The 26,731-nt window shown below is 48.5% G+C and overlaps 1 protein-coding gene across 1 annotated transcript in view; it reads left to right on the top strand.

Moving 5' to 3' along the window:
* gas6 (growth arrest specific 6) overlaps window positions 1-26,731 on the top strand; it is a 72,323-nt gene that overhangs the window by 6,125 nt on the left and 39,467 nt on the right. Inside the window, exons 3-10 of the mRNA XM_033023444.1 lie at window positions 4,869-4,990; window positions 9,092-9,210; window positions 12,102-12,294; window positions 15,665-15,826; window positions 18,115-18,283; window positions 22,322-22,476; window positions 24,512-24,743; window positions 25,620-25,770. Coding sequence (XP_032879335.1) covers window positions 4,869-4,990; window positions 9,092-9,210; window positions 12,102-12,294; window positions 15,665-15,826; window positions 18,115-18,283; window positions 22,322-22,476; window positions 24,512-24,743; window positions 25,620-25,770 — 1,303 coding nt within the window. The remainder of the gene's footprint in view (window positions 1-4,868; window positions 4,991-9,091; window positions 9,211-12,101; window positions 12,295-15,664; window positions 15,827-18,114; window positions 18,284-22,321; window positions 22,477-24,511; window positions 24,744-25,619; window positions 25,771-26,731) is intronic.

Consider the following 26,731-nt stretch of genomic DNA (forward strand, 5'->3'; position numbering starts at 1 on the left):
GCCGACAAGGGAGGTGCCGTGGTAGTCTGGCGCGTCGATCTCTACAAAGCTGAGGCCACGCGCCAACTCTCGGACACCTCCTCCTACTTACCCTTGGACCATGACCCCACTGACGAGCACCAGGCCACCATTTCTAGCACCATCACCGACTTCATCAATTCCCACGCCCTGCCCGACCAAGCTTCCAACCTCATCGTTCCCCAGCCCCAGCACGGCCCGTTTTTACCTTCTCCCCAAAATCCACAAACCCGGCTCTCCCGGCAGACCCATTGTCTCTGCGTGTTCGTGCCCCACCGAACTCATCTCCACATACCTTGACTCCATCCTATCCCCCTTGGTCAAATCCCTCCCCACCTATGTTCTAGACACCTCAGACACTCTCCGCCGCCTCCACGCATTCCACTCTCTGGGCCCTCACCCCCTCATCTTCACCATTGGATGTCCGGTCACTCTACACCTCCATCCCCCACCAGGATGGCCTCGGAGCCCTCCGGTTCTTCCTCGACCAGAGGAGCAACCTATACCCAGCCACTGACACTCTCCTCCGCTTAGCGGAGTTGGTCCTCACCCTCAACAACTTTACATTTGACTCCTCCCATTTCCTCCAAACACAAGGCGTAGCTATGGGCACACGCATGGGCCCCAGCTACGCCTGCCTCTTTGTCGGGTACGTTGAACAATCCTTGTTCGAGACGTACCAGGGCCCCATCCCCGACCTCTACCTCCGTTACATTGACGACTGCTTTGGGGCCACCTCCTGCACCTACACACAACTGACTGACTTCATCCACTTCACCACCAACTTCCATCCGGCACTCCAATACACCTGGACGATTTCCGACACTTCCCTACCATTCCTTGACCTCACCATCTCCATCGCAGGGGACAGACTCCTGACCGACATACATTACAAACCCACTGACTCACATGGCTATCTGGACTACACGTCTTCCCACCCTGCCCCCTGTAAAGACTCCATCCCCTACTCCCAATTCCTCCGCCTACGCCGCATCTGTTCCCAGGATGAGACATTCCATACCAGGGCATCGGAAAATGTCCTCGTTCTTCAGGGAACGGGGATTCCCCTCCGCCACCATAGATGAGGCTCACACCAGGGTCTCATCCATACCCCGTAACACTGCTCTCTCTCCCCATCCCCGCACTCGCAACAAGGGCAGAGTCCCTCTGGTCCTCACCTTTCACCCCACCAGCTGGCAAATACAACACATAATCCTCCGCCATTTCCGCCACCTCCAACGTGACCCCACCACTCGCCACATCTTCCCATCTCCCCCCATGTCTGCCTTCCGCAAAGACCGCTCCCTCCGCAACTCCCTCGTCAATTCTTCCCTTCCATCCCGCACCACCCCCTCCCCGGGCACTTTCCGTTGCAACCGCAAGAAATGCAACACCTGTCCCTTCACCTCCCCCCTCGACTCCATTCAAGGACCCAAGCAGTCGTTCCAGGTGCGACAAAGGTTCACCTGTATCTCCTCCAACCTCATCTACTGCATCCGCTGCTCTAGATGTCAGCTGATTTACATCGGGGAGACCAAGCGTAGGTTGGGCGATCGTTTCGCCGAACACCTCCGCTCAGTCCGCAATAACCTACCTGAACTCCCGGTGGCTCAGCACTTCAACTCCCCCTCCCATTCCCAATCCGACCTCTCTGTCCTGGGTCTCCTCCATTGCCAGAGTGAGCAACAGCGGAAATTGGAGGAACAGCACCTCACATTCCGTCTGGGGACCTTGCGTCCGTATGGCATTAACATTGAATTCTCCCAATTTTGCTAGCCCTTGCTGTCTCCTCCCCTTCCTTAACCCTCTAGCTGTCTCCTCCAACCCTCCCATCCGCCCTCCCTCGGGCTCCTCCTCCCCTTTTCCTTCTTTCTCCCCCCCCCCCCCCCCCCCCATCAGTCTGAAGAAGGGTTTCGGCCCGAAAGCGTCGCCTATTTCCTTCGCTCCATAGATGCTGCTGCACCCGCTGAGTTTCCCCAGCAATTTTGTGTACCTTCGATATTCCAGCATCTGCAGTTCCCTTTTGAACAGATAGAGAGGTCTGATCAGTTTGGCAGAAAATACGTAAATGGATTTAGTACAGAGAAGTGTGACAGAATGTGTCGGAAGGAACTGCTGCTTTATGCCGAAGATAGACGCAAACTGCTGGAGTAACTCAGCGGGTCAGGCAGCATCTCTGGAGAATAATCGGAGGTCTGGTCTCCTAATCTGAGGAAAGACACTCTTGCCATAGGTTCACCAGACTGATTCCTGGGATGTCAGGACTTTCATATGAAGAAAGACTGGATAGACTCGGCTTGTACTCGCTAGAATTTAGAAAATTGAGGGGGGATCTTATAGAAACTTACAAAATTCTTAAGGGGTTGGACAGGCTAGATGCAGGAAGATTGTTCCCGATGTTGGGGAAGTCCAGAACAAGGGGTCACAGTTTAAGGATAAGGGGGAAATCTTTTAGGACCGTGATGAGGAAAACGTTTTTCACACAGAGAGTGGTGAATCTCTGGAATTCTCTGCCACAGAAGGTAGTTTAGGCCAGTTCATTGGCTATATTTAAGAGGGAGTTAGGTGTGGCCCTTGTGGCTAAAGGGATCAGGGGGTATGGAAAGAAGGCAGGTACAGGATACCGAGTTGGATGATCAGCCATGATCATATTGAATGGCGGTGCAGGCTCGAAGGGCCGAATGGCCTACTCCTGCACCTATTTTCTATGTTTCTATAAGGATGAGTGACGTTTCGGGTCTGAACCCTTCTTCAGACTGTAACAGAACGATCTGGAGTGGGCCACAGGGCAAGGGATAAAACTGTAAGCTGGAAGCTGCTGGGTGGAACAGAAGGATTTTATATCCACAAATCCTTAAAGAATAACCAATAAGGTGATTAAGGAGGCTACATGGTTTTTCCCTTTATTAACTGAGTCTATGAGTAGGGAGGTGGAAATAAAGTACTGCAGATGCTGGTTTACAAAGGAAGACACAGAGTGCTGAAGTAGCTCAGTGGGTTAGGGAGTATCTCTGGAGAACTTAAATAGGCGGTGATTAGGGTCGGGACCCTTCTTGAGAGCCTTCTAAGAGCAGGTAGGTTATGCTGAGCCTGTATGGTGATGGTGAGCAGAGACTTAATTAAAGTGCATAAAAATGATGAGGTGCCCAGATAGAGTAAACAGGAGGGACTTAGTTCAGTTCAGTTTAGGTTATTGTCACGTGTATCGTGGTGCAGTGAAAAACTTTTGTTGCGTGCTAACCAGTCGGCGGAAAGACAATACATGATTACAATCAAGCCATTCGCAGTGTACAGACACATGATAATGGTATAACGTTTAGTGCAAGATAAAACCAGTAAAGTCTGATCAATCTTCGTGTGAGGGTCACCAGTGAGGTGGATAGTAGTTCAGGACTGATCCCTAGTTGTGGTAGGTACACAAAAATACTGGAGAAACTCAGCGGGTGCAGCAGCATCTATGGAGCGAAGGAAATAGGCAACGTTTCAGGCCGAAACCCTTCTTCAGACTAAAGAAAGGAAAAAGGAGGAGGAGGAGACAGCCCGAGGGCTGAGGAAGGAGAGGAGACAGCAAGGGCTAACAAAATTGGGAGAATTCAATGTTCATGCCCCCAGGATGCAGACTCCCCAAGCGGAATATGAGGTGCTGTTCCTCCAATTTCTGGTGTTGCTCGCTCTGGCCATGGAGAAGACCCAGGACAGAGAGGTCGGATACGGAATGGGAGGGGGAGTTGAAGTGCTAGTTGTGGTAGAATGGTTCAGTTGGGATAACAGCTGGGAAGAAACTGTCCCTGAATCTGGAGGTGTGCATTTTCATATTTCTTTACCTTTGGCCTGATGGGACTTATTTACCTTAGCAGAAGGATTAAATCTGGAGGGTGGAGATTTAAAGTATTTGGTAGAAGGAATAGGAGATGATGGAAAGATCACTTCCTCAGCGAGATGATGGGGGTGGAACTCACTGTCCAACGGGGAGGGAGGGGGGATGGGTCAGAATCAATCGTCACATTTAAACAATGCCTGTGTGTGTGCGTGTAGAGCACAGGGCTACAGAGCCGGTGCTGGGCGGTGATTTTAGGCTAGGCGCACACACACAGAATGTGCTGAATGGCCTCCTGTGTTCTAAATGTTCTCTGATTCCACAAAAGCAACAAATTGTTTGCACTGAGTTGCTGGGACTCGGAACCGCTGGTGCCAAACCACAACCGCTGCTCTAGCGGCAATGTTTTTCCAATCCCTCGACTGGCCTAATGTTGCATGGGATTTGTGAATCAATGCACACAGGAAATCCTTGGAGAGATCACTCTCCATGCTGGGTGTGTAGGAAGGAACTGCAGATACTAGTTTATACCAGAGATAGGCATAAAGTGCTGGAGTAACTCAGCGGGTCTGGCAGCCCACTCCATCATGAGAGGAATAGCTCGAGTCTCTTGCCCAGACTAGGGGAGTTGAGAAACAGAGGACACAGGTTTAAGGTGAGGAGGAAAAGATTTAATAGGAACCTGAGAGGTAACATTTTCACTCGATGGGTGGTAGGTGTATGGAACGAGCTGCTGGAGGAGGTAGTTGAGGCAGGGACTATCGCAACGTTTAAGAAACATTTAGACAGGTACATGGTTTAGAGATCTATGGGCCAAATGCAGGCAGGTAGAACTAGTGTAGATGGGACATATTGGGCGGTGAGGGCAAGTTGGGCCGAAGGGCCTATTTCCACGGGGTAAGACTATGACTCTACTGTGCTATTTGCCGTGGGCTCCATGAGTTCATCTTTATTTACCGGCATGTTACTTTCAACAAAGACTTCTCTGAGGTAAAAAATTCTGTTTCGTCAAAGCCTGACTCCTCCTCCACAGATATCGATGAATGTGCGGAGGACACGTGTTCACACAAGTGTTTGAATTACCCCGGCAGCTTCACCTGCTTCTGTGACGGCAAGAAAGGGGAGAAGTTGTCAGCGGATGGACGGAGTTGTGAGGTAAAGGAAGAACTGGTGTTGCCATGGCGACACTCAATCAGCGGGTTGCCCCCAATATGCCTGACAACCAATGAAGCACTTTTGTAGTCATTCTGCCGAGCAGGAGGTCCGGCTGCCATTTTGTTCACAGCGAGCTCCCATAAACAGAAATAAGGTAATGGTTTGGAATAAATATTCCCTGGCATTCCGCCGAACACCTCCGCTCGGTCCGCATTTACCAACCTGACCTCCCGGTGGCTCAGCACTTCGACTCCCCCTCCCATTCCCCGTCCGACATCTCTGTCCTGGGTCTCCTCCATGGCCCGAGCGAGCAACACCGGAAATTGGAGGAACAGCACCTCATATTCCGCTTGGGGAGTCTGCATCCTGGGGGCATGAACATTGAATTCTCCCAATTTTGTTAGCCCTTGCTGTCTCCTCCCCTTCCTATCTCTCCCTCAGCCCTCGGGTTCCTCCTCTTCCTTTTTCCCTTTCTTCTCCCCGCCCCCCCCAGCCCCCATCAGTCTGAAGAAGGGTTTCGGCCCGAAACGTTGCCTATTTCCTTCGCTCCATAGATGCTGCTGCACCCGCTGAGTTTCTCCAGCATTTTTGTGTACCTTTGATTTTCCAGCATCTGCAGTTCCTTCTTAAACACTAACCTACAAACCTGTACGTCTTTGGAGTGTGGGAGGAAACCAGAGCACCCAGAGAAAGCCGACGTGATCCCAGGGAGAACATACATACCCATACAGACAGCACCCGTAGTCAGGATCGAACCCCGATCGAGAGCATACAGGTGCAGAGGACGGTACCCATCCGCCTTGGCAACCCAGTTTAAACTCCAGAGGCTCACTCCAGCAAATAGTCAATTCTCGTGAGAGATTTAAAATGATGGCAGGAATTACAGTCATTGTATTTTTTATTTTTTACATTGTATCTTTTTCCCTCTCTATGTATCCAATCTTTTCCTTGTTTTATTTAGACTTTAGATTTTACAGATACAGTGCGGAAACAGGCCCTTTAGCCCACTGAGTTTTGCTCTGACCAGCTGTCACGAGCACTATCCTCCACCCTAGTGACAATTATACAATTTTACCAACGCCAATTAACCTACCAACCTTTATGTCTGTGGAAACATAGAAACATAGAAAATAGGTGCAGGAGTAGGCCATTCGGCCCTTCGAGCCTGCACCGCCATTCAATATGATCATGGCTGATCATCCACTCAGTATCCTGTACCTGCTTTCTCCCCATACCCCCTGATCCCTTTACCCACAAGGGCCACATCTAACTCCCTCTTAAATATAGCCAATGAACTGGCCTCAACTACATTCTGTGGCAGAGAATTCCAGAGATTCACCACCCTCTGTGTAAAAAATGTTTTTCCCATCTCAGTCCCAAAAGATTTCTCCATTATCCTTAAACTGTGACCCCTTGTTCTGGACTTCCCCAACATCGGGAACAATCTTCCTGCATCTAGCCTGTCCAACCCCTTAAGAATTTTGTTCAAAACGGAACTGCAGATGCTGGAATATCGAAGGTACACAAAATTGCTGGGGAAACTCAGCGGGTGCAGCAGCATCTATGGAGCGAAGGAAATAGGCGACGTTTCGGCCCGAAACGTCGCCTATTTCCTTCGCTCCATAGATGCTGCTGCACCCGCTGAGTTTCCCCAGCAATTTTGTGTACCCTTAAGAATTTTGTAAGTTTCTATAAGATCCCCCCTCAATCTTCTAAATTCTAGCGAGTACAAGCCGTGTCTATCCAGTCTTTCTTCATATGAAAGTCCTGACATCCCAGGAATCAGTCTGGTGAACCTTCTCTGTACTCCCTCTACGGCACGAATGTCCTTCCTCAGATTAGGAGACCAAAACTGTACGCAATACTCCAGGAGTGTGGGAGGAAACCGGAGCACCCGGAGAAAACCTATGTGGTCACGGGGAGAATGTACAAATTCCTGAACTCCACAAACTGAGCAAAGGACTCTGTGTATCTACCTGATCTATTCTCTCGGTATACAGTATATTGTACCTTCTGAAGCCTCCTCAGAATCTCATTGTGTCAATGAGATCATCGCTCATTCTTACACACCCCAGTTTCGGCTAATTTGCTCAAATCTCTTCATAAGGGATAGGAGCAGAATTAGGCCATTCAGCCCATCAATTCTACTCGCCATTCAATCATGGCTGATATATCTCTCCTCACCACATTCTCCTGCCTTCTCCTCATAACCTCTGACACCTTTCAGTTTAGTTTAGTTTGGAGATATAGCGCAGAAACAGGCCGTTCGGCCCACCGGGTCCGCCCCGACCAGCGAGCCACACTCATTAACACTATCCTACTCCCACAAGGGACCATTTTTACATTTACCAAGCCAATTAACCTACAATCCTGTACGTCTTTGGCGTGTGGGAGGAAACCGAAGATCTCGGAGAAAACCCATGCAGGTCACGTACAAACTCCGTACAGACAGCACCCATGGTCGGGATCGGTCCCGGGTCTCTGGCGCTGCATTCGCTGTAAGGCAGCGACTCTACCGCTACGCCACCGTGACCACTCTTGCACCGCCGTGACCGCCCTATACTAACCAAGAATCTACCTATCTCTGCCTTAAATATATCCACTGACTTGCCCTCCACAGCCTTCTGTGGCAAAGAATTCCACAGATTCAACACCCTCTGACAAAAGGAATTCCTCCTCATCTCCTCCCTAAAAGAATGTCGTTTAATTCTGGCTATGACATCTAATTCTAGACTCTCTAATGGAAACACCCTCTCAACATCCACTCTATCCAAGCCTCATCTATCCAAGCTCGATCTAAAGGCAACCTCATCATATTAGGAATCAACCTGTGAGCCTTCTCTGACCAACCTCCAATGCATGTCTACTCCTCCTTAGATACAGTGCTCCACCCTTGCTCTTGTAACTCCCCTACCATTCTGCTCTCCACCTCTTGCAGTGAAGGCCAATGTTCCCTTTGACTTCCTACTTACCTGCATGCTGACTGTCTCTGTGTTGTACAAGAGTCCCCAGATCTCTCTGTCCCGCCTCCATTTAAATTCTGAAGAAGAGTCCCAACCTGAAATGTCACCTATCCATATTCTCCAGAGATGTGCCTGATCCACTGGGTTACTCCAGCTCTCCGTGTCTTTTTTTGTTAAACAAGCATCTGCAGCTCCTTGTGTCTTGTACATAGAACAGAACAGCACAGCACAGGGAGGGGCCCTGCGGACCACAATGTTTGTGCCACTCATAATGCCAAGTTAAATTGATTTAATCTGCCGGATGCATAATCCCTCTATTCCCTGCACTTCCATGTGCTAATTTAAATACATTTTAACACCATTATTGTTTCTGCCTCCACTACCAAATGCTGGCAATTCTTTCCAGGTCCCCACTGCTCTCGGTGTTAAAAAATAACATTCCCCGCACATTTCCATTAAAACCTCCCACCCTCGCCTAATGGCTACGCCGTTTAGTTTAATTTAATTGAGAGATACAGTGTGGAAACAGGCCTTTCGGCCCACCGAGTCCGCGCCGACCAGCGATCCCCAGACACTTACCCTACCCTACACGCACTGGGGACAATTTACAAATATGCCAAGCCGATGAGGTACACAAAAATGCTGGAGAAACTCAGCGGGTGCAGCAGCATCTATGGGCGAGGAAGCACGTTCGGGAAGGAAAGTTGCCTATTCCTTCGCTCCATAGATGCTGCTGCACCCGCTGAGTTTCTCCAGCATTTTTGTGTACCTCCGATTTTCCAGCATCTGCAGTTCCTTCTTAAACAACCTACAAACCTGTATGTCTTTGGAGTGCGGGAGGAAACCAGGGATCCCGGAGAAAACCCACGCAGGTCACGGGGAGAACGTACAAACTCCGCTCAGACAGCACCCGTAGTCAGGATCGCGCCCGGGTCTCTGGGGCTATACAGCAGTAGCTCTACGGCTGCACCACCCTGCCACACTCTCTTTGTATTGTCAATGGATTTCCTTGCCTGCCTTGGGTGCCAGCTGACTGTGAGATGTTGGAAATGGTGGGGACCGTACAGGGGAATGTTGCCTTTGAAATGGTTTCCCATGTGGAACTTTCTACGTTAACAGGCGGTTTGTCACCTCCCAGGCAATCCCCACCTGCGTTGCCCTCCAGCCGGTGAGGAGTCCAGACATGCTTGGCATGGGAGAGTTCTTCGCTGGGATCCCGGTGGTCTACGTCCGGTTCAAGATTCCCTCCGACAGCAGGTGAGGCATTGCTGCAGTGTTCCTCAGCCTTGCTGTTGTCCCTCGCGAGGGGAAGGTGAGCCTGCGGGAGCTGGAGTGGCTGAGGGACGGCACTGCGATGTTCTTGTCCTGAAGCAGGTCGGTAAATGACACGGGATAGGGGTCACATTCCATCCTTGCTTTCCTGCCTGGCCTTCCTCCAACTTCATCACAAGGGCTTTGAGGAACTGCTGTAAAATTACGAGCTGTAGACTATTTTATAAGGGAACATGCAGACAAATAATCAGGCCTATTTCCTGACACTCCATAGCACAGAGGAGAGGCACAAAGTTCTGGAGTAGCTCAGCGGGTCAGGCAGCATCTCTGGGGGGAAAAGGATAGGTGACGTTTCAGGTCCAGACCCTTCTTTGGACTGAAAGTATAGGGTAGAAAACCTGAGGTAAGGAAAGGCCCGAACAAAGCAGGACCAGCAACGGATGACCAAGGAATGAATGGAGCCGAAAATGGCCAATTGTTGACTGGGGAAGAGGTGATAACAAAGGGATACAAGGATGCCAACAGTGGAACTAGTAGGATGACTAGGATGGTTGAATACGGGGGGGTGGGGGGGGGGGGGGGGGGGGGGATGCAGTGAGCTACTTGAAATTAGAGAAATCAACGCTCTCTGTCCTGGGCCTCCTCCACAGCCAGAGTGAACAACACCGGAAATTGGAGGAACAGCAACTCATATTCCGCTTGGGGAGTCTGCATCCTGATGGCATGAACATTGATTTCTCACAATTCTGTTAACCCTTGCTGTCTCCTCCCCTTGCTACCTCAGCCCTCGGGCTCCTCCTCCTCCTTTTTCCTTCCTTCTCCCCGCCCCCCACTCCCTATCAGTCTGAAGAAGGGTTTGGCCCGAAACGTTGCCTATCTCCTTCGCTCCATAGATGCTGTTGCACCCGCTGAGTTTCTCCAGCATTTTTGTGTACCTTCGATTTTCCAGCAACTGCAGTTCCTTCTTAAACACTTTCATACTGCTCGGTTGTAAGTTGTCCAAGCGAAATACGAGGTGTTGTTCCTCCAATTTGCAGGTGATTAAGCATGTGATGGAGCACTTGCCTGGTTGATTGCAGCTCTGACAACTCTCAAGAATGTGAAGTACATGGAAAAAATAGTCTGAGTCAGCCAACAGCCCCCTCAGGCCCTCTCTGCTATTCAGATGAGCCCATGGCTCACCTGACACCCACAACCCTATGACCACCCCCTGTCCACGACCCACTGGCCCAGCTACCCCAGCCTGGATCACTCTGGGTGACTGACTCCCATAGTTTCTGGGGGAGAGAGTTCCAAACATTTGCAACCTCTGGGAGAAAAATGTCTTTCTTGTCTTTGTCCTAAATGTCCGGCCCCTGATCCTGAGCCTCCTCCTTCCTCCGGCCCAGAGATACATTCTCCCTGTCCATCCTCTCGGAATCCCGTATCCCAGTGATAACATCTCTGACCGTATAAACATCGGCCAGTTTCACTGAGAACAAGTACTTTATCCCTGAAGCGATCAACCCAGGGATCCTTTTGTGAGTTGAGATGAATGGAGTAATCTTGCCCCTTACAGCAGATTTTGACCCTCAGGACATTGACTCTGAGGGGGTTATATTCTACGCTGAAACTTCCCGACTAGAATTTGTTGTTGGAATCTCTGCTCGTAACCTCTCCAGTTTGTGCTGTCAGCTTCCGTTTCCAAAGCACCTTGGGCTGAGGGTGGCTTGTCTCCACTCGTGTTCTGTGTGTTCTGAGCTGCCCGATGAGGTCAGTGTGGGAACCCACAGTGTGGGCTTGCTGGCTGCATTTGCAGCTGCTCTTCCAACTGCTTTACTCTTCTTCCACTGCCTGGAAATCCCCAACCTCCCGCTAGCCACGGAAACGCTCCCGGTGAAGTTATTGCTGCAAATGTAGGAAATAGTGACCGCCCCCCTCCGCCCACGCACAGCAAGCTCCCATGGGCAGTAGTGAGGAGGAGTGAGCAAGTGGTGATTGTGTGCGTGATGGTGGAGGGTAATGCCCCTGTCCCACTTAGGAAACCTGAACGGAAACCTCTGGAGACTTTGCACCCCACCCAAGGTTTCCATGCGGTTCCCAGAGGTTTTTGTCAGTCTCCCTACCTGCTTCCACCACCTGCAACCTCCGGCAACCACCTGCAACCTCCGGGAACCGCACGGACACCTTGGGTGGGGCGCAAAGTCTCCAGAGGTTTCCGTTCAGGTTTCCTAAGTGGGACAGGGGCATAAGGCTGGCCTGGAGGGTGTGCAGATCTATCTCTGTGTGTTCCAGTGGTGCCCTGCCTGCTGCCATCTGACCACTGCTACCCATTTGACAAGCGCTGCCCATTTGACCAATGCTGGATATCTGACCACTGATGCCCATTTGACCACTGCCACCCATTTGACCACTGATGCCCATCTGACGACTGATGCCCATTTGATCACTGCCACCCATTTGACCACCACTGCCATTGACCATTGCTGCCATCTGAATGGCCTGGATAGAGTGGATATGGAGAGGATGTTTCCACTAGTAGGAGAGTCGAGGATCAGAGGCCATTGCCACTGAATAAAAGAACGTACATTTAGAAAGGGGATGAGAAGGAATTTCTTCAGTCAGAGGGTGGTGGTGGTGAATCTATGGAATTCATTGCCACAGATGGCTGTGGAGGCCAAGTCAATGGATATTTTTAAGGTGGAAATGGCAAAATTTTGATTAGCAAGGGTGTCAGGCGTTATGGGGGTAAGGCAGGAGAATGGGGTTGATAGGGACAGATAGTTCAGCCATGATTGAATGGCAGAGTAAGACTTAATGGGCCAAATGGCCTTATTCTGCTCCTAGAGCTTATGACCACTGCTGCCACCTGTTGCCTTTTTGATGTTGTTGTGCAGGCTTACAGCAGAATTTGACTTCAGAACGTTCGACTCTGAGGGGGTTATATTCTACGCCGAGACCCAGGAGAACTCCGCCTGTTTCCTGTTTGCTATCCGAAACGGAAGGATTGAGGTTCAGTTCAAGAATGACCACATCCACAGGGTGAAGATCAGCGGGGGCCCCGAGATCAATGACGGCAACTGGCATACGGTGAGTTCTCTCCCTTTAGTGTGGAGTCTCGATCGAGCACAGGAGGAGGCCGTGTGGCCCATCCAGCATTGGCTAGCCCTCTCTGAGTGTCACCAGCTCGTCCCACTCTTCCTTGGCTGTGTAGATGTTGATAATCTCCCAAATGTGCTTGGTTTTTCATTTACGTTTATTATTGTCACATGCATTGAGGTAGAGTGAAAAGAATTATTTTGCATGCTATTCAAACTGATCAAGTATCTTCTGTACCCTTTCCTCAACATCCTTCCTATATTGGGGCGACCAGAACTGAGCACAATACTCCAAATGCATCTTAAGCGAGACCTCTAAAGTTGCACCATGACTTCCTGACTATTATATACAGAGTCCCAACAAATGAAGGCATGCATTTCACATGCCTTCTTTACCACTCGATGCGTGGCCATTTTCAGAAGTGTTGTATTTCCCACATTGCAACAGTGGTCACACTTCCACAGGAACCTTGTTAGCTGTGTGCTTGTGTGGTGATATCTGGAGATGGTGGTTGCTGTAAAACACGTTAGGAGGTTGCAGGGTGACCTGGACAGGTTGAGCGAGTGGGCAGATGCGTGGCAGATGCAGTATAATATAGATAAATGTGAGGTTATCCACTTTGGCGGCAAAAACAAGGGGGCAGATTATTATCTCAATGGGGTTAGGTTAGGTAAGGGGGAGGTGCAGCGAGACCTGGGTGTCCTTGTACACCGGTCACTGAAAGTTGGCGTGCAGGTACAGCAGGCAGTGAAGAAAGCTAATGGAATGTTGGCCTTCATAACAAGAGGATTTCAGTATAGGAGTAAAGAGGTTCTTCTGCAGTTGTATAGGGCTCTGGTGAGACTACATCTGGAGTATTGTGTACAGTTTAGGTCTCCTAATTTGAGGAAGGACATTCTTGGGATTGAAGCAGTGCAGCGTAGGTTCACGAGATTGATCTCTGGGATGGCGGGACTGTCATATGAGGAAAGATTGAAAAGACTAGGCTTGTATTCACTGGAGTTTAATAGGATGAGGGAGTAATCGTAAAGAAACATATAAAATTATAAAAGGACTGGACAAGCTAGATGCAGGAAAAATGTTCCCAATGTTGGGCGAGTCCAGAACCAGGGGCCACAGTCTGAGAATAAAGGGGAGGTCATTTAAGACTGAGGTGAGAAAAAACCAGAGAGTTGTGAATTTATGGAATTCCCTGCCACAGAGGGCAGTGGAGGCCAAGTCACTGGATGGATTGAAGAGAGAGTTAGATAGAGCTCTAGGGGCTAGCGGAGTCAAGGGATATGGGGAGAAGGCAGGCACGGATTATTGATAGGGGATGATCAGCCATGATCACAATGAATGGCGGTGCTGGCACGAAGGTCTGAATGGCCTCCTCCTGCACCTAGTTTCTATGTTTCTATGTCTTGGAGTTCACTAGGGAGAGCACAGGGTTCCCACCAACTGGCCACACTGTGTGCTCTATCAAATAAATCGCAGACGCTGAAACTCTGAAATATAAACAGAAATGCGGGGCAAGCAGTAGCTGTGGCGAGAGAAACAGTTAATATTTTGGGTAAAGGACCTTTATCAGAATAAATCCCAGACCTGTAGCATTAACTGGTGCCAGACACAAAATACTGGAGTATCTCAGTGGGACAGGCAGCATCGCTGGAGAGGAATGGATGATGTTTCGGTTTGGGATCTTCTGAAACAATAGACAATAGACAATAGGTGCAGGAGTAGGCCATTTGGCCCTTCGAGCCAGCACCGCCATTCACTGTGATCATGACTGATTATCCACAATCAGTACCCCGTTCCTGCCTTCTCCCCATATCCCCTGACTCCGCTATCTTTAAGAGCCCTATCTAGCTCTCTCTTGAAAGTATCCAGAGAACCGGCCTCCACCGCCCTCTGAGGCAGAGAATTCCACAGACTCACCACTCTCTGTGTGAAAAAGTGTTTCCTCATCTTCGTTCTAAATGGCTTACCCCTTATTCTTAAACTGTGGCCCCTGGTTCTGGACTCCCCCAACATCGGGAACATGTTTCCTGCCTCTAGCGTGTCCAAACCCTTAATAATCTTATATGTTTCAATGAGTATCCTCTCATCCTTCTAAACTCTAAAATGAGTATACAAGCCCAGCTGCTCCATTCTCTCAGCATATGACAGTCCCGCCATCCCGGGAATTAAGCTTGTAAACCTACGCTGCACTCCCTCAACAGCAATAATGTCCTTCCTCAAATTAGGGGACCAAAACTGCACACAATACTCCAGGTGTGGTCTCACTAGGGTCTGCAGAAGGACCTCTTTGCTCCTATATTCAACTCCTCTTGTTATGAAGGCCCACATGCCATTCGCTTTCTTCGATGCCTGCTGTACCTGCATGCTCACTTTCAGTGACTGATGAACAAGGACCCCAAATCTCATTGTACTTCCCCTTTTCCCAACTTGACACCATTTAGATAATAATCTGCCTTTCTGTTTTTGCTACCAAAGTGGATAACCTCACATTTATCCACATTAAACTACATCTGCCATGCATCTGCCCACTCACCCAACCTGCCCAAGTTACCCTGCATTCTCATTACATCCTCCTCACAGTTCACAGAAACATCATCCATCCCTTCTCTCCAGAGATGCTGCTTGTCCCGTTGATTACTCCAGCATTTTGTGTCTATCTTCGGTGTAAACCAGCATCTCCAGTTGCTTCCTACACACTTACTAGTGTTCTCTCACTAGACTGTCTTATCTGTTGTGTAGGAAGAAACTGCAGATGCATGTTTACAGCGAAGGTACTCCAGCATTTTGTGTCTATCTTCAGTCTGATAGAAACATAGAAAATAAGTGCAAGAGTGGGCCATTCGGCCCTTCGAGCCTGCACCGCCATTCAATATGATCATGGCTGATCATTCAGCTCAGTATCCTGTGCCTGCCCTCTCTCCATACCCCCTGATCCCTTTAGCCACAAGGGCCACATCTAACTCCCTCTTAAATATAGCCAATGAACTGGCCTCAACTACCTTCTGTGGCAGAGAATTCCAGAGATTCACCACTCTCTGTGCGAAAAATGTTTTTCTCATCTCGGTCCTATAGGATTTCCCCTTTATCCTTAAACTGTGGCCCCTTGTTCTGGACTTCCCCAACATCGGGAACAATCTTCCTGCATCTAGTCTGTCCAACCCCTTAAGAATTTTGTAAGTTTCTATAAGATCCCCTCTCAATCTTAAATTCTAGCGAGTAGATCTAGTGATCCACTGAATGTTCCCAGCATTTTATGCATTTATCCCTGCACATTCTTGTTATTTAGCAGCGCGCGGGGGGGGGGGGGCGGTGAGCGTGCCTGCGTGTGTGGAACTAAAAGAGGCGGCGGTTTCTCTTTCAGATCTCGGTGGAGGAGAGTGAGAGCAGCGTTGTTGTGAAGGTCGCCCACGAGGCAGTGATCAAAATCAACAGTCCGGGCCGCATCTTTCCACATAACACGACAACAGAGATGAAGATATCAATCGCTGGTTTGCCCAGACAAGCCCATCCCATCACTCCATATGTAATCTCCTTCCTCAGATCTGTTCACAGTTTCTAAACGTCGGTAGGAATGGGGCGGGCAAGGATGTTTTGAGGAAACGACACTGTTTTATCGATGTCTCCCACTGATTAGCCGTCGGTCACAGCTGTGGCCCGCAGCTATTTAACACACATGAATGTAAACATTCTGCTCTAAAGCTTCGTTTCGCCAAGCCTGCCGCACTCCTGGTTAATTCGATAGAACCTCTCAACGAGGTTCAATCCTGACCTCGGCTGATGTCCCTGTGATGTTTATTACATTGGTAGAGTAATTAGCCACTGCAGATTGCGTGTGTAGGTGAGTGGTAGTATTGGGGGCGTTTTTCGATTGAAAGATTCATTGATTGATTGAAAGATTTAGCATGGCTACAGGTCCTTCGGCCCACCATCCATGCTGCCCATTGATCACCTATTCACATTTGGTCCATGTTATCCCACTGCCTTATCCATTCCTCACACATTAGGGTCAATTTACATAGGGCCAATTAACCTACAAACCTGTACGTCTTTGGTACGGGGCAGGAAACCAGGGCACCCAGCGGAAACCCACGAGGTCACAGTGAGAATGTGTAAACATTCTTGCATCTACTCCCGACACACTAGGGTCAATTTACAGAGGCCACAGACACGTCTTTAGGATGTGGGAGGAAAGCAGAGCAGCCAAAGAAAACCAACGTGGCCATAGGGAGAACGAACAAACTCTGTAGTCAGACAGAACCCGTAGTCAGGATTAAACCTGGGCCTCTGGCGCTGTAAGGCATCAACACTACCGCGACACTACTGTGCCGCCCTGTCAGCCATGGTTGAATAGCCGTGCAGACTTGATGGGCCGAATGGCCTAATTCTGCCCCTATAACTTATTTGTAGGATTGCAGGTTATTTGGCCTTGGTAAAGATTGTAAATTGTCCCTTTTGTGAGTAGGATAGTGCTAGTATACAGGGATCGCGGGTCGGCACGTACTCGATGGACCGAAGGGCCAGTTTCCGTGCTGTATCTCTAAACTAAACTAAACTAAAAACCCATCTTTCCCTCTCAAGCCCATTGTCCTGCCTTCTCCTGCTGACACCTTTACTAAATTGAACCCTGGGTGGGTGAAGGAGGAATCTTAGGCCAGGTGAGTTGAGCAGAAATGTGGAAATGTGGAGACCCTGGTGAGTCGGAGGCAGAGAGTGAGAAACCGGAGCATAGTGAGAGGAGGGAAGTGCAGCAAACATTTGCTGTTAAACCCGATGCCGTAACCACCGTCAGATAGCTGATTATCAGAGCTTTCCTGTAATCGGCTGAAAGGCGTTTCATTAAAAGGTCAGCCAGGTAACTCTTGAAGTACAGACCCGGTCCAAGAGCCACCCTCCCACAAGAACTGTACATGATGTAACAGCTACAGGACCCAACATGTCAAGTGTTTGCAAGCAGCATCTGGATATTTAAAAAAAAAAAGCCTGCATGTTTTGCTATTGTGATTCCAATGATTCATGGACTGATTTTACGGAGCTGCAGACACATGCCTGGTGATGTAGGGACTAATCCCAAAGGTCACAGTCTCTGTCAACAAGCCTGGCTCCCACTGCATTCCCTACCCATTGATTGCTGAAAGATCCCACTTATAGACACAGCTATCTCAGTCTGTTTTTACCTTAAACACTGACATTGACTAATCAGCGAGGAACTGTCTGAAGGAATGCTTGCTTTGCAGCAGAGAAAATGCAATTAAATAGACACAGCACGTACTTTAAATGCTTCCCACCAGAACCCTCGCCATCCCCAGCTCACCCCGCATTGTGAGAGGGAGCAAACGGTCTCCGCGTGTGTTTAACCCCGTACATACGACACGATAGAACTTTATTTATCCCAGGAGGGAAATTGATCTGCCAACTTTCATAAAACACAAAATACATTAAATTAAAGTGATGGCTGGAAAGGATTTGGAATGTTCAAAGATTGGGGAGGGGGGGGGGGGGGGGGGGTTAGTCAGTCTACACCACGACAGAGGTGGGAGGAGTTGTACAGTTTAATAGCCACAGGCAAGGAGGATCTCCTGTGGTCTGTACTGCATCTTGGTGGAACCAGTCTGTTGCTGAAGGTACTGCTCAGGTTGACCAGTGTGTCGTGGAGGGGGTGAGCTGTATTGTCCAAGATGTTCCGCTGTTTGAAGAGCATCCTCCCCTCCAAGACCGCCTCCCATAAATCCAACTCCACTCCCTGGACGGAGCCAGCCTTCCTGATGGGTTTGTATATGCGGCAGGGCTGATCTAACCTGTGTCTGTCTCCAGATAAACCCTCGGCTGGATGGCTGCATGTGGAAGTGGAATTGGATGAACCAGGGATCGGCCGGAATCCAGGAGGTCGTTCAGAGCATAAAAACCAAACAGTGCATTCTGAACGTGGAGAGGGGTTCCTACTTCCCGGGAAGGGGATATGCATCGTTTCCGTTCAACTACAGTAAGTGCGAGGCTTTGAGGAGACTTGCTCATGATTGTCCCTGCTCGATCAGAAGAAATTGAGTTTAGTTCAGTTTAGTTTAGTTTAGTTCAGAGATACAGTGTGGAAACAGGCCCTTCAAGGCTCCGAGCCTTCGCCGACCAACGAACCGGCACATTAGCACTGTCCAACACATTAGGGACACATTACAATCTTTACCAAAGCCAATAACCTACAAACCTGTCTTTTCTTGGTGTGTGGGAGGAAACCAGTGCACCCGGAGAAAACCCACGCGGTCACAGGGAAAACGTACAAACGCTGCATAGACAGCACTCATAGTCAGGATCCGACACAGATCTCTGGTGCCGTAAGTTATCAACTCTACTGCTGCACCACCATGCCACCTCACATGTTGGGGGAGTTCAGTACTTCCAAAACTGAAGTTCCGTTGACTCTGGAAATTCTGTTTAACTATTTTTTTTTAATTATTTGAGGAGGTGTCTTATTAGTTCACCAAATACAACCAAGGAATGTACTTAAGTCTGAAGAAGGATTTCGGCCCGAAACGTTGCCTTTTTCCTTCGCTCCATAGATGTAGGTATGTTGCAAAGCCTACCTGAAGCGTCGGTGAAAATCTGCCGTTGCGGGTGTGCGCGATTTTGGCGCCGTTTAGAGGGGGCGGGTTTAAAACGCGATTTTCTCTAAGCTGTTCCAATCGAAAATGTTCAGCCTAGTTAATTATTAACGAAAAATCGCTGAAAGACCCCGTCGCAAAAGCTATTATTAGGTTTAAAGGCCTTGAATAATAGTTATAGTAGTTTAAAAATCAATCTCTAAACCCGCGACCGCCAGCAACCGCAGGGTCTCATAAAGCAAACCACAGAAGGTTGGCTGTATATTTTTACATTAAAAAGGGCTTCTAAAGATCCCTTTATACAAAGTTTAATATTGCGAGTAGCTCATTTTGGGCCCATTATATCCCGCAGTATTTTTCTCGGCATTTGGGGCACAAATCTACCGCAATGTGAACGTTCTAAACCAGCGCGTTCCACAGGGACCCACTGGAAAGCTGATTTAAATGGACATTTATTTACAGCAATTAAACACTAAATTCCTTCCATTTGGCCTATAAATTAATGTAAATGAGATTTTAAAATCATGTTTTATTGTGAATTATTTGTGAATATTATTTGGACATTTAGGCTATTTAAAAATGTTAATCATTTATTAAGAAATGGATAGATGTTTAGATCTAGTAATTGAAGTCTGAAATTAGCTACAATTAGGTAACTAACTAATTATATGCTTTAATTTCAGGTCATCCAAGTAAGATTATTTTATATTTGTTTCAGAATGCTTCAATCTATGATAACTGAAAATTTCATTCAGTTCTCTTAATTTTTAAAAAAGTTATTAGCTTTTGACTGTTCACGATCACAGCTTTTTTGTTATGTCCATAGAAAATCAATAGGGAACAAGATGCTCATTTCCCAGTATGAAAATGGCCATAACTTTTTAAATACTTGAGATATGAAAGTGAATTAGGTGTCAAATTAAACTTATTTTTATGCTTTATCTGATGGGATAAATTACAGACTTGATTTTTAAAATCTCAAAATTTTGTAACATTGCTAATAGATGCTGCTGCACCCGCTGAGTTTCTCCAGCTTTTTTATGTACCTACAACCAAGGAATGTTGTACAATTGGATCTCAAAAGGCATGCAGTAAGGTACCCTGCAGGAAAGGACTTGAGTCAAAAGTTAGGAGTGTTTTATTGTCATATGTCCAAAAACATAACGATGACATTCTCACTTGAAGCAGAACAACAGATATGTGAACATAGACACAAAATTCTGGATTAACTCAGCGGGTCAGGCAGCATCTCTGGACAAATGGAATAGGTGCTGTTTCGAGTTGAGACACCTTTGTGTGTGTCTGTGGATGTGTGTGCGATTGTTTTGTTGAACACCTTTGCTCAGTCTGCCTTGGCCTATGCCATTCCCCAGTTGCCCAAACACTTTAACTCCCCGTCCCATTCCCCCACTGACCTTTCCGTCCTGGGCCTCCTCCACTGACAGTGAGGCCCAATGCAAATTGGAGGAACAGCAGCTCATGTTTAGCTTATAGCCCAGCAGTATGAATATTGATTTCTCTAACTTTGTAACCTTTGCTTTCCCTCTCTCTCCGTCCCTCCCCCACCCTAGTTATCCCGCCTGTTCCACTGTTCACAGCCATATATCCGTTCATTATCACCTCTTCCACAGCCAACAATGGACCATTGTGCGCTCCACATTTCCTTGGCCATCGGTGCCAGCACTGATTTGTTCTGAACCTTTTCATACCTGTAGTTTCCCTCCCCCTCCTGACTCTCAGTCAGGGTTTCGATCCACAAAAGTGTTTCTGACTCACTGAGTTACTGCAGCATTTTGTGTCTATCTTGTGTGTGGTAAGTAAGTTACACATGTGGGACAGCAAGTCGTCTAGTTTATTGTCATCTTCCCAATTACGGTAAGGTAAGAAATAATGAAAATCTTGCTTGCAGCAGCAACACAGGCATGAAGACCCAGACAAACACACAAATTCAAATTATCAATAACCTATCCAAAACATTCTGCAAGACAGTAAAAGGAAGTTAGTACAAAAAACCAAGATACTTGTACAGAACACGAATAACCGTGAGCGGCACGGTGGAGCAGTGGTAGATTTGCTGCCTTACAGCGCCAGAAGCCCAGGTTCGATCCTGACTAAGGGTGCTGCCCTTAGCAGCAAACTAAGAATGTACAAACTAAGGGAGTTTGTACGTTCTCCCCGTGACCTGCGTCAGTTTTCTCTGGGATCTCCAGTTTCCTCCCAAACTCTAAACACGTACAGATCAGTAGGTTAATTGGCTTGGTATCATTGTAAATTGTCTTTAGTGTGCGCAGGATAGTGTAAGTGCGTGAGGATCGCTGGTGGGTGGGCCAAAGGGCATGTTTCCGCGCTGTATATCAAAAACTAAAAGAACAAATCATTTGTAAGTGGGACCTGGATCTTTATTGCAAGAAAATATAGTACAAGACTATAGTATAAGCTTTCTGCATCTGTACAGGGTGCTGGGTATTAGCTACTGTTCTGGTCTCGGTGTCATAGAGCAGGGAAACAGGCTCTTCGGCCCAACTTGTTCATACCGACCATCTTTCATAACCAAGATAGTTCCACTTGCTTGCGTCTGGCCCATATCTCTCCAAAAGTTTCCTATCCATGAACCTGTCCAAGTGTCTTATAAATCTCATAACTCCACACAACTTTGCCATTTCCTCGGGCAGTAACTATGTGCAAAGATTCCCCCTGAGGTTCCTTTTATTTTTTTGTCCTTCTAACCTTAAATCTACGCCCTCTAGTTTTAAACTCCCTTATCTTGGGGGAAAGACTGCAACTATCCATCTTATCTCTGCCCCAAACTTTTTATAAACCTTTGAAAGGTCACTCCTCAACCTCCTATGCTCCAGGGAAAATTAAGCCAGCCTCTCCCTATAACTCGAACGCTCCAGTCCCAGTAACATTGTCATAGATCTCCTTGGCACCGTTTCTGTTTTAATGACATCCTTCCTAAATCGGAGTGGCCAGCACTGTGCATGATATTCCAAAGGTGGCCTTACCAGTGTCTTGCCCAGCTGGAACTTGACCAGTGTTTAGGAAGGAACTGCAGATGCTGGTTTGCACCAAAGGTAGACACAAAATGCTGGAGTAACTCTGCGGGTCAGGCAGCATTTCTGGAGAAGGGGAATGGGTGACATTTCGGGTCGAGACCCTTCTTCACACTGAGAGTCAGGGGAGAGGGAAACTAGAGGTATGAAAAGGACCAATATCTCCTTACATAAAAATAGATATACTTGCCTTGAGGACGGTTCAGAGCTCTCACATTATGTTGATTCTGAGGGAGGGAAGTGGGTTGTCCGAAGGACCAGGAGGGAGACTGGGGGAATGTTCTAACCAGTAACAAGCCAGTTCAATACAGATTCAGCAGGGCGTTGATACTCGTGATGGCGCATCATTCACTTTCACGCTTCGTTTTTCAGGTGCAATAGAAAATAGCGGCAGCGGCTGGAAGGTTGAGGTGAAACTTCGCATGCGTCCATCAAAGAACACGGGCGTGCTATTCGCATTAGTCAGTGGAAGCACGGTTCCCCTGTCGCTCTCAATAGCTGACGCCTACTGCCCAGAGAGCAAGCAGGTAATGTCTAGCACTGAGAGAAACCGATCGTGCAGAGAACATTGGGGGCCCTACTGAAACAACCTCAGAATATTATTTAGTGTCTGGAAATAAGACCAGGGTCCCGTGAATGACAGTGGAAGATTAAACATTGGAGGAAGAGGGTTCAGTGACATGAGAGGACAAAAAGGCTGTGGTAACTCAGCGGGTCAGGCAGCATCTCTGGAGGACACGGATAGGTGACGTTTTGGGTCGGAATCCTCCAGGAGTGCTGGAGATAAAGCTGGTGCTTTCACAACTGCCTTTAGCCAGAAGTCTGGATACATGGTGATACATCTCAGTTCCCACCTGATGTACCCACCCCCACCCCCCATCCCCTGTCGCAGGATCCAGGCAACACCTGATCTGCTTCAAAGAGAGACAGAAAATGCTGGAGTAATGCAGTGGGTCAGGCAGCATCACTGGGGGAAAAGAATGGGTGACCTTTTAGGTCAGGACCCTTCATCAGACTGGAGAAGGTTCCCGACCCAAAACGTCGCCCATCCTCTTTTCTCCAGAGATAGGCACAAAATGTTGGAGTAACTCAGCAGGTCAGGTGGCATCTGTGGAGATAAGGAACAGGTGACATTTTGAGTCGAGATCCTTCTTCAGACTGAGAGTCTGGACATTTTGTGTCAATCTTCAATGTAAACCAGCATCTGTAGTTCTTTCCTGCACTCTTTTTCCCCTGACCCGCTGAGTTACTCCAGCACTTTGTGTCTATCTTTGGTATAAACTAGCACCTGCAGATTTCTGTTTCTACGCTTGATCTGCTCCACTCCATATCTGCAATCCTAGAACATAGACCAGGCCCTTGGGCACACAATAGCTGTGCTGCACATGCTGCCAAGTAAACTAATCTCTTCTGCTCGAACATGATTCATATCCCTTCCATTCCCTGCATATCCATGCCTCGAGGCAAGCTGTTCCAGTACAGTTGCTAGGTGGACACAAATTGCTGGAGTAACTCAGCGAGACAGGCAGCATCTCTGGAGAGAAGGAATGGGTGACGTTTCGGGTTAAGACCCTTCTTCAGACCGAGGATCAAGTGAGTGGGCGTCTAGAGATATGGAAGGGTAAGGTGTAAAAACAACAGATCAGAAGGACAGTGAAGCAAGTCAGAGAACTGGGGGCATGAACGCAGAGAGGGGGAAATCAAGGGTTACTTGAAGTTAGAAGCATCAATGTTCAAACCGCTGGGTTGTAAGCTGCCCAGGCAAAAGATGAGGTGCTGTTCCTCCAATTTGCGTTGGGTCTCACAGTCACAACCCTGGCATTCACCTGACAATGTGAGAAATTGCCCAGCTATATCCTCACCACAAACAAACACGGCAAATCTAATCAATCTAAGCTCAAACATCCTTGCTTCAAGTGTCACTTACTCACCAATGCCCAGTGGGAGGGGCAGTGCTGAGGGAGTGTCACACTGTGGGAGGGGCAGTGCTGAGGGGGTTCCACACTGTGGGAGGGGCAGTACTGGGGGGGTTCCACACTGTGGGAGGGGCAGTGCTAAAAAAGTTCCACACTGTGGGAGGGGTAGTGCTGAGGGGGTTCCACACTGTGGGAGGGGCAGTACTGAGGGGGTTCCACGCTGTGGGAGGGGCAGTGCTGAGGGGGTTCCACACTGTGGGAGGGGCAGTGCTGAGGGGGTTCCACACTGTGGGAGGGGCAGTACTGAGGGGGTTCCACACTGTGGGAGGGGTAGTGCTGAGGGAGTGCCACACTGTGGGAGGGGTAGTGCTGAGGGAGTGCCACACTGTGGGAGGGGTAGTGCTGAGGGAGTGCCACACTGTGGGAGGGGCAATGCTGAGGGGGTTCCACACTGTGGGAGGGGTAGTGCTGAGGGAGTGCCACACTGTGCGGGGGGGAGGGGGGGGGGGCAGTGCTGAGGGGGTACCACACTGTAGGAGGGACCTGTTCTCACTCTCTCACTCTCCAGACTCTGCCCATGGTTGAACATCAATGGTCTTCAACTTCTTCACGTCTGACCATATTACTCTGCCTCCTTCCACGTTAGCATTTAATTCTGGCCGTGGACAACGAGGTTGTGTACAGAACCAAGAGCCTGAATCTATGTGATGGTGAGCACCACGCAATCCATCTCACCATTACAGCCCAGGACATCATGTTGGAAGTGGATCAGACTGTTAACGGGAGCATCGTGGACAGCTCGGAGCTGAGCAAGCAACTGGGCATCCTGGAGGAGGCTTTGAGTGCTCCAGTCAACACCACACTGGGGGGAATACCAGGTACCTGACACTGCAACTGGTTCAATGGTTCTTTTATTATCATGTGTACCAAGGCACAGTGAAATACATTTTTTTGCATATAAAGACAATCCCTGATTAAGTACCCCACTGGGTCCATATGCGCTAGTTAGCAGATTTTGGCACCATCTTACACAGTCCAAGCTGCAGCTGGCCATAGCAGCCACCACCTCATTTGGTTTCGCTCCTCGCCAGAGCCTTCAGCCTTTGTGTCCCAGGCTCCCACAGCCGACATTGAAGGTGCGGAAGGTTAGAACCAGTTCTCCTACCGGCCCTTGGTGAGGACGGACCCTTGTCACCCTGTTCGAGCAGTCGCAGCTCGGCACACACACACACACAGCAAGGTCATTCAGAGTCAGGGACCCGCACACAGCCCAGGGCAAGGAGTAACTTTCCATCAGACTGGGAAATGCTGCTCCATGAACTGGGATCCTGACCAAAGAGTCCAAAGAGTCTCCTTGTGTCATTCGTGCAGCAGGAGAGTTGCTGCCTTTCAGCGCTTACAGCGTCATAGACCCGGCTTTGACCCTGACTATGGGTACGGGTGCTGTCTGTATGGAGTTTGTACATTCTCCCCATGACCACATGAGTTTTCTCCGAGAACTTCTGTTTCGTCCCACACTCCAAAGACAAACAGATTTGTAGGTTAATTGGCTTGGTGTAATTGTAAATTGTGCTAGTGTGTATTGCATAGTGTTAATGTTCAGGGACCGCTGGTCGGTGTGGACTCGATGGGCCAAAGGGCCTGTTTCCACACTGTATCTCTAAACTAAACTAAACTCGTTATCTTGGAATAGATTAACACTGCTGCGTCTTTATCTGTTCCCTTGAATTACTAACGCTCGTGTCTTTTTGCAGAGGTTCCAGTCACCGCTACCCCTGTCACAGCCTCCTTTACGGGATGTCTTCAAACAGAGATTAATGAGAAGCAAATTGACCTTGATGAGGCTGCTGAAAAGAACAATGAAATCCAGTCCCATTCATGCCCAGTGGTACAGCCAGAGACTTAGTCTGTCAGATACTATCACTGTAGTAAATATTCATAATGCTGCTTACTGTCCACATGGAGATTGTTTCAAAGCTCACATGAAGTGTACATCATAAAAACCTTCTCGAATGTGTAGAATTTAACTCAAGTGCAACGGCAACTAAAATATCACTATAGAGGAAGGAACTATATTCTAAGACTTTATAAGAACTGTTTATCACTAGTTGCTTTTGATTAAACTAAAACCCTATTGAACTGTGTGCTGGTAAAATGTAAGGCCAAGAAGTGTTCTGCACAATCATTTACTTCAGCTTTGAGCCTGTAGGTGCTGGAGTAACTCAGCGGGTCAGACAGCATCTCTGGAGGAAAAGGATAGGTGATGTTTTGGGTCGGGACCCTACTTCAGACATACCAAAGATGCTGGCTAACTGAGCAGGTCAGGCAGCATCTCAGGAGGAAAAGGTACCAAAGATAGACACAAAGTTTAGTGTAGTTTTAGTGCTGAGGGCGCGCTGCACTGTGGGAGGGGCAGTGCTGAGGGAGGGCCAAACTGTTGGAGCTAAACCCACATTGTACATTTATTGTTCATCCATGACTGTCCCTGAGATGTTGGATCGAGGCCCAGGATGGCTGGGATGGAGAACATGGATAGGCGATGTGTTAGGCAGGGTCCTTGTTCAGACCGATTGTAGTAGAGAGGGAGAAAGCTGGAAGAGAGATGGGGATGGGGCAACGCCAGGCAAGTGATAGGTAGAGGAAAAAACTGCAGATGCTGGTTTAAATCGAAGGTAGACCCAAAATGCAGGAGTAACTCAGTGGGACAGGCAGCAAGTCTGGAGAGTAGGAATGAGTGCAGGTACATAGGACTAGGGGGAAATAAGTGTTCGGCACGGACTTGTAGGGCCGAGATGGCCTGTTTCCGTGCTGTAATTGTTATATGGTTAATGAGTGACGTTTTGGGTCGAGACCCTTCTTCAGACCA

Source organism: Amblyraja radiata, chromosome 6, assembly GCF_010909765.2.
Source record: "Amblyraja radiata isolate CabotCenter1 chromosome 6, sAmbRad1.1.pri, whole genome shotgun sequence".
In the NCBI taxonomy this organism is placed as follows: Eukaryota; Metazoa; Chordata; class Chondrichthyes; order Rajiformes; family Rajidae; genus Amblyraja; species Amblyraja radiata.